Below are 19,386 nucleotides of genomic sequence, written 5' to 3' on the forward strand. Positions count from 1 at the left end.
GTGAAGCCAATGATTGTTTGGAAACTCTCCCAAAGACCAAGAAAAATACATTACTAGTGAAGCCTTTCCCTTAGGTTGCAACTCTGCGAGAACCAATATTGACTTGGCCGAAGCACTGACATATAGCTTTATGGCTTAATGTTAAAGTAGTTTCAACATACTATTTCTCTGATTTTACCAAAAAAGTAAGAAAGAGTGGATTTAGAATTCTTTGCTGATTCAGTTTTTTATTTTAAATGTACAGTGGAAAATTACCATTTTAAGAGAGTCTTTTCAAATACTAAAATCCACCAAAATGCTAAGAAATTAAAATAATCAGGAGTGTATGAACTAATACTATTTGGGGAGAAAATGCTATCTTTATTGCAGGAATATTCTTAAATGAAGACACTGAAAGCATAATATATTTAATATTTTTATTTCATTTCTTCAAAAATATTTTGTGTGTTTTATATTGTCACAGTGCAGTAGCACTAGGCATGTATGCCCTTGAAAATAATTAGCAAGCCATCAGTATGAATGATAGCCGTTTTTTTTTTTTAAGAGCAATTTTTGCTATAGGATATGTACTCTCGCCAGACAAACAGAGAGAAAGTGAGAGTGATCCTCCAGGGAGGGATGGCCACACCACAATCCCCTCTCCTCCATTCTCCTCTTGGGATTTTGGACAGGCACGTGCACGCAGCACATACTCCCCATGTTTCAAGTCACCAAGTCCAAGATTCCAACCACAGTTGGCCATGTAGGAATCCAGCACCTTACCCACCATGCCACCTATTGGCCCCTAAATGGTAGTCACTTTAATCTTGGTTAATTAAGCTTGTTGGTTACTTGACTTCATTGTTTAATCAGTGACTAAACACCACATGTATCAATTCTGAGCACCCTAATTTTACATGTGTAAAGATTGTGCTGTGAAGTATGTTGAACAAATAACCTAAATAAGAATTCGCCCTACCTTTTCCAAACACTGTCCCCTCAAAAGGGTCACAGACATTATGGATAAAAGGCATCATGTGTTTAATTAACAAAGCATGTTAGAACAAGATGCATTGTACTGATATTATGATTGAATGTGTAGACTGGGGAGGAGTAACATAGAAGGAGAGTCCTATCTTGTTTCTAAAGAATAATTGAAAGTTTAAAATAAAAACTTCATTGAAGACATACCATAGAGTAAGGAGATTCATTCTTCTAGCTGACTCTGTTTGTAGTGGTGCTCGCTTTGGCTCTTTGCTTTAGCATGTTCCTGGAAAGCTCTGACAAATATGTTTGACTCTTTGGCTCGGAGTTACTGAATGGCAGAGAAAGAGGAGGTGAAAAGGAAAGATGTAAGTTAAAGATGTGTTTGTTACCTGTTGCAATATATATTCCATAAATTTTTCTTGTTATGTGCATCTATTTGTTCAAAATGCTTTCATGATTACTATATGACCAACAATGTTGCTAGCAAAGAAAACAACGAACACCTTTACATGAGGCTTTTTTTGTTTCTGTTTTTTTAGTTTTGTTTTATTGGTTTCCATGTTTTAGCACAGAGAGGTAAATTTCAAAGTTTTTTCCCTAGTATTGTGAGTTATGAACAATTACTTTTTGCCTTCTCTTGACAAGTGTCATAAATTATGCTGACAGGTTTTAAATATCCAAGAAGCTGAATATGATTATTTTTATAATGAAGTTCTCGCTTTGCTTTGTCTGTTACCACACAATCATTAACAATGAGTTTTAATTAGCGTAAGATGCCAAAAAACTGGTTAGATAGTCACTGCTTACTTGAGATGTCTCCATGTAAGCAGAATACCTTGATTTAAAAGATACATAAAATAAGGACCAACAGGTGGTGTGGTGGTTAACAGTGCTGGACTCCTACATGACCAACCGCAGTTTGAGTCCTGGACCTGGTGGCTTGCTTTCCCACTTTCCCTCTCTTTCTCTCTCTCTCTAGGTCCTTCTCTGATCAAATAATAAATAAATAAAGTTAATTTAAAAAATTCTAAAAACAGATACATAAAATAATAATAGTTTTTTAAAAGACTGCCCACAATATATTAAAATCTATAATGTGTGCTCCAAAACCAAACTTCTTGAATTTTAATCTTTTTTCTCTACTAATTATTGGCCCACATATATAATTGAATAAAAATAAATAAAATAAAATGAATATATAAATAAGAGAGAGAGAATGCTCACATGGGGCAATGGGATGAACTCTGTAGGAGAGAGGCTGGAAGGGCTTTATAAGCAGAGAGGGTAAGTTGAAATGAGCAGAAGATAGACTCATCAAAAGTCAGAAGCAGAACTTTCCAGGTAGAATGTGGAAAATAAAAATCCTAAGCAGATATTTTCAAAGTACAAAGAAGAGACTGTAGCCCTGCAGTGGAGAGGGTGTGGTTTAAGTTGAGCTCTGAAGAATGGGCTGGGGACAGACTCTCAGACTTTGTATGTGCTTCAGAGTTCAGGTTTTAGTCTACAAGCATTTGAAAATGATTAAAAGGTTGGAGCAGAGAGTGGTGGGGGTGCATGTTTTTGATATACATTTATAAAAGACCACATGAATATGACTTATGGTGGACCAAGAGCAAAGATGAGGCAGTCTGGTAGAAGAGTATTGCAATAGTTTGGGTGAGAAGTCATGGTGTTATGGTCCAGGATAGTGGCAGTGGAGACGGTTGGAGGTGAACTGGTTTTAAAGAAAAGAAACATGGAAGTAGAAAGGATAGTGCTTACTGATCGATTGCATGTAAAGATTAAGAGAAGCAGATGATACATTGAACACAGCGCATAGATTTTGGCATGAATACATGGGTGGATGATGACGGCATAAACTGAAATGAGTAAGATTGGGAGAAGACAGGTTTGATAGAAGAAGGGGGGACTCAAGTTCCCTGTTTAACATCCATCATATTATCAACGAGTAGATGGATTTCTAGTTTGGTGCTCATGAAAGTATACAATGCTAGAAAGTTTGGAGACCATCAGCACCTAAGTGGTATTTGTAACCATGATACCAGGTGAGACCACCTGGGGAGAGGGATGTGTGGATGAAAAGGAGACAGCCCGGTCTGAGTTCTGGCAACGCTCAGCACCGACAAGAGAATACAAAAGTGACATATTCCCCTCCCAGAGTCAGAGTGTGAATCCTAGTCAATGATGTGTGGGAATCATTTGTTCTTAGGCAGTTTTTTTAAAAAAACAAACTCAAAACTGGGGCCAGTTCCATGGCCTGGTAGTTAGGTAAGCTGCATCCCAAATAGTCAACAATGGGATTCAAGTCCTGGACCTGTGGTCTTGGGAAACATGACAGGCACATGTATGTGCTTGCCCAAAATTCTGAAATGGTGAAATGAAAGAGAAGGGATTACTGTGTGACCATTCCCCACTAGATGTTTTCTTCTCTTTCTGGCTCTCTCTAACAAGCACCCTCTAGCAACAGCAAATGAAAATTGAAATTGGTTGTGAGCATTCAGAGGCAGGCGGTTTCTACATTAAACTTTCTACATTAGCATTTCTAGCCTCTTTTGAAAAATCTGAAGACCTGCAGTCCTTCAGCCTGCATTCCCATAGGACACAATCAACAGAACCTGTGTGTGCTGCTACTTTAGAGAGGACATGTGTGCCCAGCAATGGGCGGGTTGTTTCCATTCCCATTGCTCTCATGCCTGGAGTGGTCCGTTCACCGGCTCCATGACTACTTGGCTTTTGCGTTTCACTTCGTTTTTATTTCAGCACCATACTTAATACCTGACCCATTATAGGCTGTTGACTCATGATTGTTAATTAAATAATCAAAAGTTCTTCTTTTATTCCATTTGCCTCTAGGACTGATTCTATAATTGTATTATCTTGATGTCTTTCATACTCAATGAAGAGGTTAGCTTTATCAGTATATAAAACCAACATTGTCCCTTCTGCAAATTACAAATTACTTGACCTTACCCTTCACCACAAAGTGGAAGTGGTCTCAACGGAGACAAGTAGATTTCAGCTCTATTTCTTTACCACATGAAAGCACATTTCTAATCATTAAAGCGTGTGTGGATAATTACAACCTAATGAAGAATGACTCATGATAATGATTTAGTTTCTCCATATTCCTTTGAAACAATCCTCTATTACAGTTAAAATTCTGGAAAGTATGTTTATATTAAGGAGGTCATTAAATATATATTTGCAAAATGTTCAAATTTTATTTTCTAATTTACTTTCTTCTGTATTCCTTAATTTCTCTATAATAACAACCTAATTTGTCTTTTCCTAAACCTAGTAGAATAAGAATTAAGTGCTAGTTCTTTAACCATTAACCTTTGGTTTATTTGTTAGCCATAACAGAGAATTCTAAGTTGGCAAAAATATGAAGCCAAGTTCTATCTGAATTAATAATGGCAATAATGGTAATTAATTAATATTCACATTTAAAATCATTCACGATGTGTATTCTCTTAATGGAAAGACTGTCCCTGGGTCATCTCAGTCCAGCCATGGCCCTGTATAAGGGCACTTATCTTCACTGACGTTGGGAGAGACCAAATAGCTCACCCACCAGGTCTTGAGACTGAGTGCTAACACAGTAAACGCAGGCAGGCTGGTTCTTAGCTCCAAACCCACATGTGAACACAGCCTCCAGCCAAGCTTCTCCTCGGTACGCGTTGAGTCCAGCCATCAGTAAAATTGGTCCCCATTAATTCCACTCCATTTATTTAAGTATGTTCCAGAATAAAACAAATCGCCACGAAAACAAAGTGTGGTGTTGGTCCCTCAGAAAAACCGATGACAGGTCACAGTGACAACAGGAGTAAGAGGAGCTGGGGGAGAGTGGCAGCTGCAAACCACTCATTCCACAGCTATCCAATACGGGCTGTCAGAAACCCCTGGGAAATTTGGGACCAGCAGTTAGCGTAATGGCTATGTTGCTGGACACCCACGTAGTCGACCGCGGTTCTCGTCCCGGACCCGGTGGCTTAAAACTCACACCGGGTGCATGTGTGTGCGTGCCCAAGATCCCGAGAGGAGAATGGAGGAGAAGGGATTGCGGCGTGACCATCCCCCCTGGGGGAGGGGGGTTATTTCTTGCTTTCGGGCTCTCTGTCTCTTTCTGTCCGGCGAGCATGCCCTATAGCAAAAACCTCTCAAAAAAAAAAAAAAAAAAAAGGAAAAGAAAAAGAAACAAGAAACCCCAGGAAATTTGAGGGAGGGCAGACAGAAAGGCATCAATACTGTCTAAGAACTGTCTTCTGAGACAATGTTGGTGTTGGCAACCGTTTTGCATCCCTGGAAACTCTGTGCATTCAGTGATTGTGTATTACTAACAGTCTGCTGTAGACCAGGAGCAAGGCAAGGGTCTAGAGGAGTACTATCTCATGTACCCATCAGAAGAACCCAGGGAAAATGTGACTTAACTCCAAATTTCTGAGAAAACTGAGGCATGGCTTGGTAAAGTGACACGTGAGAGGCCTCATCCATGTGCTGAACCATATGCTATAAACGCTCAGAGAAATGAAGTACTGGAACCAGCAGTTAGTATAATGGCTATGTCGCTGGATTCCCACGTAGTCGACAGCGGTTCGCGTCCCGGACCCGGTGGCTTAAAACTCACGCCAGGTGCATGTGCGTGCGTGCCCAAGATCCCGAGAGGAGAATGGAGGAGAAGGGATTGCGGCGAGACCATCCCCCCTGGGAGGTGATTTCTCGCTTTCTGTCTCTATGTCTCTCTGTCTGTCTGGCAAGCACACGTGCCCTATAGCGAAAACCTCTTCAAAAAAAAAAAAAAAGAAATGAAGTACTGATGTGGAAAGGCGAAAGCGCAGAGACAATTTTATCATCAGGACAGAGTTAAGCTTCCTCCTTCGTTTTACTTCTTCCTGGTAGAAAAGACAAAGAAATGGGACTTAAGAATTGACAGAAGGGGCTGGCAGGTGATGTGGTGGTTGAGGTATTCGACTCCCATATGGCCGACCACCATTCGAGTCCTTGACCTGGCAGCTTGCTTTCTCATTCTCCCCTCAATCCAGTCTCTCTCTCTCTCTGGTCAAATTAAAAAATATTTAAAAAATCATGATAATGAGTAAAATAATTCTTTTTTAAAAAGAAGTGGCAAAATTGTTTTTAGACTATTAACTGGGATTCAGGTATATATTTCAGGACAGTGATTTTTAAAATGTATGCATGCAACCCCCTAGAGATCCTTGATGTCTTATTTTTTAAAGCGTTTATTTTTTCATGAGTATGAGAGACAAAGAAATAGAGAAACAGAGAGAAAGAGAAGGACAGACAGAACGGCAACCTAATCTGGTCCTAATGCCTCAGATGAGCCTAACCTCAGAGAGCCCCATGATCATATGTGTGTGTGGTATGCCCAGGGAGGTCTCCAGACATGAACCTAGGACTCCCCACGTGGGTCAGCATCGTAGGGCATGGCGTTTTACAGCTTTACCACCATTAGGCCCTGTTGTGATGCCTATTTTAAGTGGAAAAAACACACCTTTATTAACTTTATGTGGGAAATTTTTGTCTAAGATATGATTTGGGGTAGAAAATTCCATTGTCCCTGGAAAAACATTTTTTTTCGGTCCAACATAGATAAACCTGGGGCAGCCCATAGCCCTGGTGGTTATGCGAGCTGGCTCCCACATGGTGACTGTGCTGTTAAAGTCCTGGACCCAGCAGCTTGAAAAACACACCAGGCATGTGTGTGTGCATGCCCAAAATCCTGAGAAAAGAGAGCGAAAGAGAAGGGATTGTAGCATGACCATTCCCCATGAAGGGCGCTTTCTCACTTTTCCTCTCTAGTGAGTGAACACACCTTCTAGTAAATTTAAACAAACAAACAAACAAACAAATAAACAAACAAAAACCCTTCAGATTCCAAAATTGTGATAACATTTCTTCTTCCTCTTTTTTCTTTCTCTTTAAAGTTCATTTCTTTCATGAAAAAGAGAGAGAGAAATAAGTACCCCCAACAGAGTCACCACATAATAATCCACCCCAACTTCAGTCAGCTTGGATTGTGGGCATGTGCATTCCTGGTGTGTATAAGGAGGCCAGGGACAGGGAACCAGGACCTTTCTCTGTGTGATCTGTCTAACTTACCGCAGCACCACCATCTGGCCCTGTTCTTCTTTCTTTCTTTATTCATTTAGTATGTGCTACAGGGTATGTACACTTGCCAGAGAGGGCCAGAGAGACAGAGAGAGAGTGAGGAGATAGGAACCCCATGGAGGATGGTCACTCTGCAGATCCTTTCTCTGCCATCTGCCCCTCCTTTCTGGATTTTGGCCATACATACACACCTGCCTGGCATGTTTCTCAAGCTGCTGAGTCCAGAACTTGAACTGGATGGTTCACCATGTGTAATCCAGGCCATAGCAGTAGTCCACTGTTGTTTTGTTGTTGTTGTTGTTGTTATAAAACTTGGATATAACAGTAACATGATTGGCATCATCCAAAACAATACTATGTTTTGGTTTGGGACAGTTTTCTACGACAGAATCAATTTAGCCCTAAGGAAAGAAAAAGAGGTGGATTTTCTCTATACCCAAGAGGATGCTCCATAGCACATTACATCAGCTAATGCGGGTCTCAACAGGAAGGACTGATGCCATGTCAGGAAGGTAAAACACCATTCTAGGCAATTCGGCAGTTCGCTGTAGCTGTAGCTTAGTAGAAAGAAGCAGAACATGAAGAGTATAGTAGAGTTAGAGAGAAGGTAGCCCCTGTCAGGGGTGGGAGGGGCAGGAAGGGAGAAAAGCATGATCTTGTAAGACTGTGAGACCAAAAGCAGGGTCACAAGGTGGTGAACAAAAAAACAGCAGCCATTGGGACCAGCATATGGCATAATGGACTCCCATGCAGTCGGCCATGGTTCAAGTCTCAGATCCAGCAGCTTAAAACTCATGCCAGGTTCATGTTCATGCATTCCCCAAAACCTGAGAGAATGGAGTGAGAAGAGATTACAGAGAGGCCATTCCCCAGGGCCATTCCCCAGGGGTGATTTCTCACTTTCTGCACTCTCTCTCTGTCTCTCCAACAAGTACACATGCCCTATTGCAAAAATCTCTCTCGAAAAAAATAAAAATAAAAAAGCAACAATTGCCTTATGTCAAAGAGTAGCCTTCATTTATCTTATTTTTGACATTGGATTTTTCCTTTATAGTTCAAAACTAGACAACTACCAGTATCTTTGGCAATAATATCTGTAAGAAATAGGGAAAATTAACTAAAACTTTCATGTGTTAGAGACATGTATAAAGATAACATTTTTATTAACAGAAAACAGTAGGTATTCTGCAAAAATATAACCTTTCAACTGGCTATCAGCTTCTTGCATGTCTTTCCAGAAATATTGTAGACAAAATTGTTTTGTTATTTATCTATTAATTAAATTTTTCCAACTTCTCAGATGTATTTTACTACCATTTCTATTTAGTTTTTACAAAGGCAATATATTCACATAGTTCAAAGTTGTTAAAACATGAAAGCATATACAGTGAAAATCCCCCAAGCATTTTTGTTAACCTCGATTTCTACTGCAACTTATCACAGGTTACTAAGGGTGTTACTTTCTTATAAATCCATTCAGGTATGGTTCATGCCGAACTACCTGTGCTTTGAATTTACACAAGTGGTAAGAAGCACACATACTCGTGCACACCTTCAAGTCAAATTTTGAACTCCACCTGAGAGCAAAGATGGGCCAGGGACAAACTCAAGATAGTTTCAAGCTCAAATCAAGTAGGGGAAGGCACAGGACAAGAGCAAGGCCATTTTTCTACTGCCTCCTTCAGGTCTGACTTTCTAAAGAAGAGGCTCAAATTCTTGCATTTAAGCCTGTAGTTCTAGCAACTCAGAAGGCTGAGGCAAGAGGAGCAAGGCAAAGCAAGACTCTGTACATGAAATAATAATAATAATAATAATAATAATAATAGTTCCATTTCATTCCAAACTAGCTAGGAAAGCAAGCTAAAGCTTTATTTTTGATTAATTAAAACAATTCAGTCCTCCAAAAGCACAGCAAAGGCTAGGTGGGGAGGAAAAGGCCAGCTGGGAAGTAGGAAGGTCCTCTAAAGGTTTCTCCTATGAACTGTAGTCAGAATCATGACCAAGTTATGGACACTTTTGACTCCAGGTAGCAGTTCCAGTAAAAATTAGATTCTCGGAACCAGCAAATAGCATAATGGGCTCCCATGTGCTTGACCACGGTTTGAGTCCTGAACCCAGTGTCTTAAAAAATCATGCCAGGTGCATGAGTGTGTGGATGCATGCCCAAGATCCCAAGAGGACAAACCCGGAGGATGATTTCTCTTTTTCTGTCTCTCCGTCTCCGTCTCTTTGATGAGCACACACACCCTATAGTAAGAATTTTCCTTTAAAAAAATAGATTCATTTCAGTACAAAGCAAATAAAAATAAGCATAAATATTTAAAGGTTAATGAGTAAGGCTCTCAATTGTTTCAAAATTATGGGTCCTACTCAAATGTCATGTGTAAGGTACAATGAGAACCAAATGACCTAAATGATTATCTTTACTGACCATTTGTATGAAATATGTTTACTTTGGGGCTATCAGATGGTGAGTCTCTGTCTACTGCCATAGCTAAGCATGGATTATATGCCGCACTAGTCTATTTCCGTTGTGTTGATGCTGGCGAAACAATGTAAACAAGACAAAGCGTTTTTGATAGACTACGGGACGCACAGCGATAATACAGATCCATCCTGGTTGCTCATCCTTGTTCAGGCTTTGGCTACCAAGGGAAGTAACAGTTTCGGAAGTGTTAGTCTCACACATCTAAACCTACCAGAGCGATAACAACTGCCACCGAAAATACTTCCTTATTTTTAAAACCTCATACAACTTTGTTTTGTTTTGTTTTTTTCAAATGAGTCAGCACAGAGATGACGGTGGAGTCTATGCCTATCAATTTGGAATGGCAGAGGAAAATCAGCTTTCTGTGTGGGGTAATTAAAAGTTTTGGGGGGAAATGGTGAAAATAATTAATGGCACTGAATTGTCTAGTTAGACATGATGAAAATGGCAACTTTTAAAATAAATGTATTACCGTGAGAAAACAATATAAATGATGGGGTGGTAAAGCTTTTCCTTGGAAAAATGTATTGCTGTAAATGGTTTACAACTTCTCTGTTTTCTTTTTTTTTTTTAAGTTTATTCATTTACTTTTTGAGAGAGAGAGAGACAAGTACCCTTCACAGGGTCTCACACTAACATCTGCCCCCCACCCAGTGTTTCCTAGCTAGCCAGGGACACAGGCACACACATGGCACCCACACATGTGCAAGCAGACCACGAACAGAGCCGTATGACCTCCAGCACTGCAAAGGACTGAGCTACCCTCACGCCGCTGTGGCTGAGCAATAATGTTATTCATTGATTTATGTATTTTAGGTTCCTGCCATAGGGCCTGTGGACTCATAGACAGAGCCAGAGAGAGACAGTGAGAGGGAGTGTAAGAAATCACTCCCCAAGGAGATGGCCATGTCATGATTCTTTCTCCTCCATTCTCCTCCCGGGATTTTAGTCTCTTAAATAGGTTTCCCCAGTTTTTGTTTTTGTTTGTACTGCTCTAGGAAGTGGAAAATTCTGGAACTCACTTCAACTATATACCAGCAGAAAGTAGCAAACATCATGACTGATTATCTTGCACAATCCTCAATTCAATCAGAAAGACCAACTGTGGGGGACCAGCAGTCGGCATAATGATTACGTCGCTGGGCTCTCATATAGTCTACCACCTTTTGAGTCCCAGACATAGTGACTTGAAACCACACTGGGCATATGTATGTGCATGCCCAAAATCCCAAGAGGAGAATGGAGGAGAAGGGATTGTGGGCTGCCCATCCCCCTGGGGTGGGGGGTGATTTCTCACTTTCTCCCTCTGGTGTGTACATGCACCCTAAAGCAAAAATCTCTCTTAAAAAAAAATTAAAAAATACAACTGTGATCCACAGCCCCTTCTCCTTTTTTTCTGTCCCCTGGATTTTTGGGGATATAAATTGTCAAAAAAAATAATTACCTTTTAAATAGAACTGAGAACAATAGATAATGGCCAATACTACATTTCTGAATTGTTTTTAGCCATTATTTTTGCTCTATTGTTGAAAAGCTTTCATCTAAGTTACTCAGCAAGTACAAGAATCAGTTGTTTGGTCACGCCACTGCTCTTATTATTCGGTGAAACCAGATGAGATCCTCCAGGTTTCACAGTGGAGTCTGAAATAATGAGGCCCGAGTGGTTCAACGCGTCCCCATCAGTGCTCTCACCAGGCCCTGCTGTTTCCCCTGGAGACAAGCCTGGGCTTTGAAGGGCATCACATCTTTCAAGTCATGTCATTGAGCTTTACTAATAGAAATAGGAAATGTTTATGCTTACAAATTGCGCCTCTAAAACATTCAGTCCTCCCTGGACAGCTTCAGTTTCTCCATTAGCGATATTTTGAGCATGTAACCCCATTTAAGGACACAATCACCAGGGTGTTCCGCAGTATAAGTAAGCATCCACCTGCACCTTTTTGCACTGAAAAGAAATGTGAAAATAAACACGTGTGTTGCCTTATGTTATTTATTCTCTCGTTTTTTTTCTTTTTCTTTTTTTTTTTTTTTTTTTTTTGAGAGGTTTTTGCTATAGGGCACATGTGTTCGCCAGAAAGACAGAGAGAGTCGGAGAGACAGAGAGACAGAAAGCAAGAAATCACCACCACCACCACCACCCCAGGGGGGATAGACATGCCGCAATCTCTTCTCCTCCTGGGATCTTGGGCACACACGCACACGTGCCCAGCGTGAGTTTAAGCCACCAGGTCCAAGACTCAAATCGTGGTCGACTATGTGGGAGTCCAACGACATAGCCATTACACCAACTGCTAATCCCCTATTCTCTCATATTTTTTTAAAAAGGAAAATAAGCAATAATGATTAAGATTTATTTTAATTTTTTTTATATTTTAATTGCTGTGCAGCTGCCCTGTGATCAGGAGTTTTAATGTATACATTCTTTCTTTTTTCTCTCTCTTTTCTTTAGGTTTTTGTCATAGGGTGTGTGTGCTCAGAGATAGGGAGAGACAGTAAGAGAGAGAGTGAGAAATCACCCCCCAGGAGGGATGGCCACACTACTATCCCTTCTTTACTCTCCTCTTGGGGTTTTGGGCATACATGCATACGTGCCTGGCAAGATTTTCAAGCTGCCAGGTCTGGGATTTGAACCTTAGTTACGCATGTGGGAGTCTAACACCTTAACCATCATATTACCTGCTGGCCCCTGTACACATTAAGTTCACACTTATCCAGGTTTTTAAATCTCATGTTCAGATTCAAGACTTACTACAGGCAAGACTAGGAAAAATGTGTCATCTGCATTCTGTGTTTCTTTTCCTGCTTTTTCCTTACTCTTTTCCCTCTCCAGGTTAGTGTGCCTCTTGGCTCATCCCTGTGATAACGACCTGTGACATTAGCGTAGTAAGAATTTAAACTCAATGTTCTTCTGAGGTAGGCTTTTCTGAGTCCAGTAACTCAGCCTCGAGAGAATCCACTCCTGACTCCTGATGGCCCTGGAGCTCCTGACTCACTGGCCAGTGTCCATCCCTCCACATTTTACCTGTCCTGCAATAGCCTGCCCCCACTAGCAACTTAGTGCTGAATAATCCATAGTGTAGGTCTCCTAAAAGCAAGCACACAGGGGCCAGCAAGTGGCGTGGTGGTTATGGGCACTGGATTCCCACATGACCAACCGTGGTTCAAGTCCTAGACCTGGTGACTTGCTTTCTCCCTTTCCTTCTTTCACTCTCTCGCTCTCATTCTGCCCCTCTATGGTTAAATGAAAATAAATAAAAATAAATAACATTAAGTAAAATAACTCTTAAAAAAGTAAGCACTCCATTGTTCTCCAGGGAGTTTAGGTTAATGAACATGAATGGCCCTTAGTCACTAATGTGTTGGATATCCTTCTTAGGGTTCCTTAAATTTCAGCCAGGCACTTCTAACATCAATGGCCTCCACGCTCCAACCCACCCCCACCTTCAAGTAAGAAATAAAAATGTTAGAATTGTATGCATTCTGGCGGGCTTGCTGAGAAAATTATTTTGTGTGAAAAGATGATTTTTAGTGTCTGTTAGTCTCCAATATTATACCACATAAGCCACCCTCTACTCACAATTCTGGAGTAGACATAAAATAAGGAAATAAATAAATAATCCCTTGCAAACTACTCCAAGACAATTTACAGTTAACCACAGAAAAATTAGAAGTCTCAGTCCCTTCTTCAAGAGTTTTGATCTTTGCTTTAACTCTTTAATTTATAAAACATTCAGACTTTGCATTCATTCTGGAACAGCTTGTGATTACACTAAACCACACAAATTTCCAAGTCTCCTACAGCATAGGCAGCATTCTACGAATTTGATTTTCACTCTCCATGGTTTAAAACATTGTAAGTAAGTGAGATTGTACATACTAAAATCATACTTTATCTTGGGCATGATCATATTTGAGAAGTGTATTGTGCAGCATTTATGCGGTGGGAACAGTGAGCTGCTAGTGACACTTAGCTTTTGGTCAGCCCTAGTACTGAGTGTTCTGCATGGACCAGTTCAGCTATTCACAGCAGATACTACTCCTCCTAATTCACATGCAGGGAAATTGGGGCTTCAAAGTTGCCCAAGTGTGCTAGACCACAGCACTAGTAAATTGAGGAGGTGAAGTGACACCGGGTCTCTATCACAGCAAAGCCCTTGTTTCTAACTCCTCTAATATCCTCTACCCAGTACATTTGAGCATGAAACTAAACAACCTGAAAAATCATGAAACTGAGTCTTCTTGTAGCTAAAGTCACATCCCAGCCAGGAAGGCTCAGCTCCCAGTTGCTCCTCCTTCAGGCGTAAGTGAGCCAACTTCACCGACAGCACCTTTCTGCCAGCAGCTATGTTTGGGTAAGAGTTGGAGGTGTCCATTAGGACTACTGTGGGGGGAATTATACTGGAGGATGGAGCTGGGTAGATTCCTCCATCGCAGTTAGTTTCTGTGATGATCCAAAATAAAAAGACAATGGAATATAAAGAAAATGCTTAATGGGAGAGTCCGGTGGCTTAGTGGTTAAAGAAGCTAGATTCCACATTGCCAAACATGGCTCAAATCCTGGCCCAGTGGCTTGAAAAACACACTAAGCTTCAAATTCTGAAAGAATGGAAAAATGGAGAAGAGACTATGGCATGACCATGCCTCGTTGGAGGATGGTTTATCCTTCTCTATCCTCTATCTCTGGCAAGCACACGTACTTCTTTCTGTCACACACACACACACACACACACTAGATTAATGAGCTGGATTTGTGATTCCCTTTAAATACTAAAGGAAGTCATTGTATTTCATTATCTATTCAAAGTGCGGCTTTATTAAGCTTTTCAGTTTTTGAAGATTGGTGCCCATTTAAAAATGAAACGATATACTAATGTAAAAACATTCATTCTGGTTGCTATGATAAGAACGGAAAGATTATGTCTGTTTTCCCACACTTTATTCTAAATGCAGGATGCTGTGAATGCCATAACTTAGTTTCTAGATCTGTCTCAAGGAGAGCGGCTACTCCTCCCCGGGATTAGTACATCATAAATGACCCCAGGCCAAAGATAATTCACAGCCTATTAGCCTAACGCAGGGCGGGCAGCAGAGCTGTATGCAGGGTGGCTTTGGCAGCTTTTGAAAGCAGTGCATGGACAAGAAAATATGTGTATGCAGGAGTTCTTCTTTTGCTTTCTCATTCTCTAATCCTGCACATCCTCATGAGACCTTGTCAAGGTCGAAAGCACAATGTGCTACCCGGGGGAAACCCCAGAGAAAGCCAAGATCTGAAAATAACAGCTGGTTCTCTGGAAAATAGCTTCCCTGCTGACTTGGCACTCTTGGGCTCTTTGGTTCTCTTTGGAAGGCAATAAAGTCCTTGGAGAAAGGAGGAAGAAAACAGAAGAGCGAGGAAAGGAAAGGTGGGAGCAGTGAGATCACTGTAAAGCAAGTGTAGCAGAAGCAAAGAGAGGGAGTGGAAGGAATAAAGAAGAAATCATTGGGCCAGCAGGTGGTATGGTGGTTAAGGTGTTGGGCTCCCACACGGTCCACCACTACTTGAGTCCTGGACCTGACAACCTGCTTTCTCACACACGGTCTATCACTACTTGAGTCCTGGACCTGACAACTTGCTTTCTCAGCTTCTCTCTCTTTCTCTCTCTCTCTCTCTCTCTCTCTCTCACTGTCTCTGTCCCTCTCTAGTGAGTACATACACCCTGCAGCAAATTTTTAAGAATCTTAATAACTAATATTAAAATAGATAATTTTTAAAAGAAAAACTAATTGTTATTTGGTTAATCAAAAAATAGGTATTACTTTAGATAAGCTTTTCCTATCCAAATTTTGAGGAATATATTTCAGAACCCTCTGGAATTTGTTAAAAGCATTTACTAAAAAAGCCTTTCTGATGTTTAGTCTTTGTATGAAAATGAAATATGTACATGTTGCTTGAAATGCTCCAGAATAGTTGACTAAAACTGTATAGTTGGAGAGAATTCATAAATGTGAGGATATTGTGAGTTCTGTGGCCAGTATAGGACAATAAGAGGGAATTATATTGCTTTATACTTTTCCCGTAAATATAATCAGACTGACTGTATCAGCATAAATGGGCTTACTTTACTGATTTAGTTTGTTCCATTACTAATAACAGAAAACACCTGAAACTGGGTAATTTATAAAATGAGAGTTTATTCAGTTCATGATTTGAAGGCCCTAGGTCCAGTGGCCACATGTGGTGGGCTTTCTTGCTGATGGGGTTCTGAGGCCAAGGGTATTACATCTTGAGAGAAGAAGAGCTCCCATCTCTGTACTTGCTTCAGTTTCATTTCTTCTCCTTATGAGCCTACCCGGAGTCAATCAGAGGGTCTCATCCCAATCACCTAATCACTGCCAAAGGCCCCACCTTTCAACATCATAATCAGGTTGTTTCTTTTTCTTTGCAGAGAGAAATGTTTTGCTGTAGGGTGTACGTTCTTCCTGGAGAGATAGAGAAATAGAGAGAGAGAAAGTGAGAAATCATCCTCAGAGGAGAAGGCCACACCACAGTCCCTTCTCTTCCATTCTCCTCTCAGGATTTTGAGCATGCACACATGTGCACCCAGTGGAAGTTTCAAGCCACCAGTTCTGGGACTCGAACCATGGTTAACCCTGTGGGAGTTCAGCACCTTAACCACTACACCACCTGCTGGTCCCAATTATTTCTCTTTTAATACCTTTACTATGAAATCCCAACACATGAAATTTGGGAGGGACACATACATTGAAAGTTTTTTGTTTATATTGATGAAATAGTTACAAAACTCTATCATTTCTTCTTTTGTTTCTATACTTTTGCTATTTAAATGTAGAAGAAAAATGGAATCAGAAACATAAATAGAATTTATGAACTTATCGAACTACAGATGCCATGGGGTCTTGTATCTAATGTTTCCCTTTTTCTTGGTTTGAAAGATACCTTATACTACCTTCTAGATATTAGAGGTACCTTACTATGTGGTTCAAGAGAGAGGATGTAGAGGAGCGAATCACCCCAGGCTTTTTGTTCGATACCTTTCTATGTAGCATATGCATTTTACAAAAATGTCTGAAACCGTATTGATTGTTTCTTTCATTTTCTTTTTAATTATAGCAGAAAATGGCCCTCGTCTGCTTGTGGAAGCTGAACAAGCCAAGGTTTTTTCACACAGGGGTGGCAATGTTACACTGCCATGTAAATTTTATCGAGACCCTACAGCATTTGGCTCAGGGATCCACAAAATCCGAATTAAGTGGACCAAGCTAACTTCAGATTACCTCAAGGAAGTGGATGTTTTTGTTTCCATGGGATACCACAAGAAAACCTATGGAGGCTACCAGGGGAGAGTGTTTCTGAAAGGAGGCAGTGACAACGATGCTTCTCTGGTAATCACAGACCTCACCCTGGAGGACTATGGGAAATACAAGTGTGAGGTGATTGAAGGGTTAGAAGACGACACTGCTGTGGTAGCATTAGACTTACAAGGTAGGTATCTATAGATCATACTAAGCTTAAATAAGATCGTTCATCATTGCTCTTTTTATTTTTCGTGAGGAGTAACGGCTCATGGTTACCATAGTAATGATGTGAGAAACAAAGGTCCACACTTAGCATGTTTTTCTGTATTCTTCTATATTTTATAGTCTACTTGTGACTTCAGCTTTCATATTTGAAAAGTACGCACAATGCTTATTGAAGCTATTTGCAACTAGGAGAAACGTGCAATGGAACTGAATTCACAATTTGCAGACACTGTCTCATGCTATTCAGAATTTAAATACCATTATATGATTACTGAAAAATTCAAATTGGAAGCTTTTTTGTTATGCTTCTAAAATTATCTGTCTCAAAACAATGGGAAGTTTTATAAAAGACATCTGCTAACTAAAATATGTGCTAAGTATTCTATAAGATGACTGCAAAAATTTAACTCAACAAAAAGTAACCTGTATATTTATTTAAATATTCTTGTGAAGAAATACTTTTTTAAATAGCCCAGGGTATCTTAGACATTAAGTATCAAATGATCAAGGCACTTTTTTTATTTTATTTATTTATTTTTTTGGAGAGGTTTTTTTCTATAGGGCGCGTGCGCTTGCCAGAAAGACAGAGAGAGACAGAAAGCGAGAAATCATCCCCCAGGGTGGATGGCCACGCTGCAATCCCTTCTCTTCCATTCTCCTCTCGGGATCCTGGGCACGCAAACACAGCGCCCAGCGTAAATTTACGCCACAGGGTCCAGGACTCGAACCACAGTCAACTACATGGGAGTCCAGTGACATAGGCATTACGCTAACTGCTGGTCCCAGATCAAGGTACTTTTTAAGAAAGTTATATTTCTGGGGCCAGCAGGTGATGTGGTGGTTAAGGCACTAGACTCCCACATGGCCAAACACAGTTCAAGTCTTGGACCTAGTGGCTTGCTTTCTCACTGTCCCTCTCTCTCTCTCTGTCTCTCTTTAGTGAGCACTTGTGCCTGGTAGTGAAAACTTAAAATAAATAAATAAATAATTTTAAAGAAAAGAAAATTATAGTTCTTGGGCCAGTGGGTGACTAAGTGGTTAAGGTAGCTTGTCTCCCACATGGCTGATCACTGTTTGAGTCCTGGACCTAGCAGCTTGCTGTCTCACTTTCCCTTTTTTTCTGTCTTTTCGCTGGTCAACTTTTAAAAAATAAAATCAAATAATGACAGTGAATAAAGGAAATAATTCTTCAAATAATCAATGAATAAAATTAAATTAAATAATTCTGTAGGAGCCAGCAGGTGGTGTGGTGGGTAAGGCACTGGACTCCCACATGGCTGACTGTGGTTCGAGTCCCAATATATATATATATATATATAATATATCCATTGTGCTTAAAAACCAACATACATTCAAAGCTATACTAAAAAGTGCCTTTGTTTTCCCTCTCCTTTGCCCAGTACTCACACTCTAGGGAAACTCCCCTCCTTAGCTTCTTATGTGTATCAAGACATCGTATTTTCCACGAATTTCAGCATTATTTTATGCCACAGGATGAATTTTGGCTGTATTGAAAGAATATATTCCCTCCACATTTACTTAGAACTATAGGTATATGTTTGCTAAAAGTCCTTTTTCCCTCTTGGGACAAATTTGTGACTTTTAGAGAAATATATGTTTGGCCCACTAGCACATCACTGAGGGTTTGACCTTACTCCCATAGGAACCCATCACCTATGTGGAGATTCATTTGCTTTACATCTGTAATAAACTGCATGGCATCATAAAGTACGTTTTTGTGACCTTCCCTTGTCTCTCTTAGTTATAGCTCTTAGTCCCTGATGGCATGTCACCCGTGCTCTCAGCGTTGATCACTTCACCTTAGCATCCACGCACACTGGCACTGTGCAGGGTGGAGGAAGTAGCCGACTTAGCTTCTCAATCATTAAGGACTGATTTCCTTTATGAAAGGGGTACTGGACGAGGGACACCGGCTTGAGCTAGTAGTATCACGAGGCTTAGCGTAGTTCCGACTTTGCCAGCGTTAGTTCTGTCACTGAGTCGGGTTACTTGTCACTGGGATACTTCGGCTTCCTTGCTATGAAATCCCAATCTGAACCATATCATCTGTTGTTACGTTTTCTTCCCAAATCCTACCACAATATTTCTTAAACTTGATTCACATGTAATAGTCTTTCTACATTTATTCTAAAAGTAAACATTTAAATAAATAGAAACAAGTATAACTTTGCATAAATAAAAAGAAGTCATCAAAATACATCCAATTAACAGGAGCTATTTCTACATTCTGTCTGGATACCACTGCTTGTAATGGCATTAAG

The 19,386-nt window shown here is 40.3% G+C and overlaps 1 protein-coding gene across 2 annotated transcripts in view; it reads left to right on the forward strand.

The window, feature by feature from the left end:
* Window positions 1-19,386, forward strand: part of HAPLN1 (hyaluronan and proteoglycan link protein 1) — a 37,809-nt gene that overhangs the window by 8,522 nt on the left and 9,901 nt on the right. The window contains exon 2 of one of the 2 annotated variants that reach the window (XM_006143480.2): window positions 16,695-17,066. In XM_006143480.2, coding sequence (XP_006143542.1) covers window positions 16,695-17,066 — 372 coding nt within the window. The remainder of the gene's footprint in view (window positions 1-16,694; window positions 17,067-19,386) is intronic. The other variant, XM_014585913.2, reaches the window with a different exon arrangement.

Source organism: Tupaia chinensis, unplaced genomic scaffold (assembly GCF_000334495.1).
Source record: "Tupaia chinensis unplaced genomic scaffold, TupChi_1.0 Scaffold000099_1, whole genome shotgun sequence".
Lineage (NCBI taxonomy): Eukaryota > Metazoa > Chordata > Mammalia > Scandentia > Tupaiidae > Tupaia > Tupaia belangeri.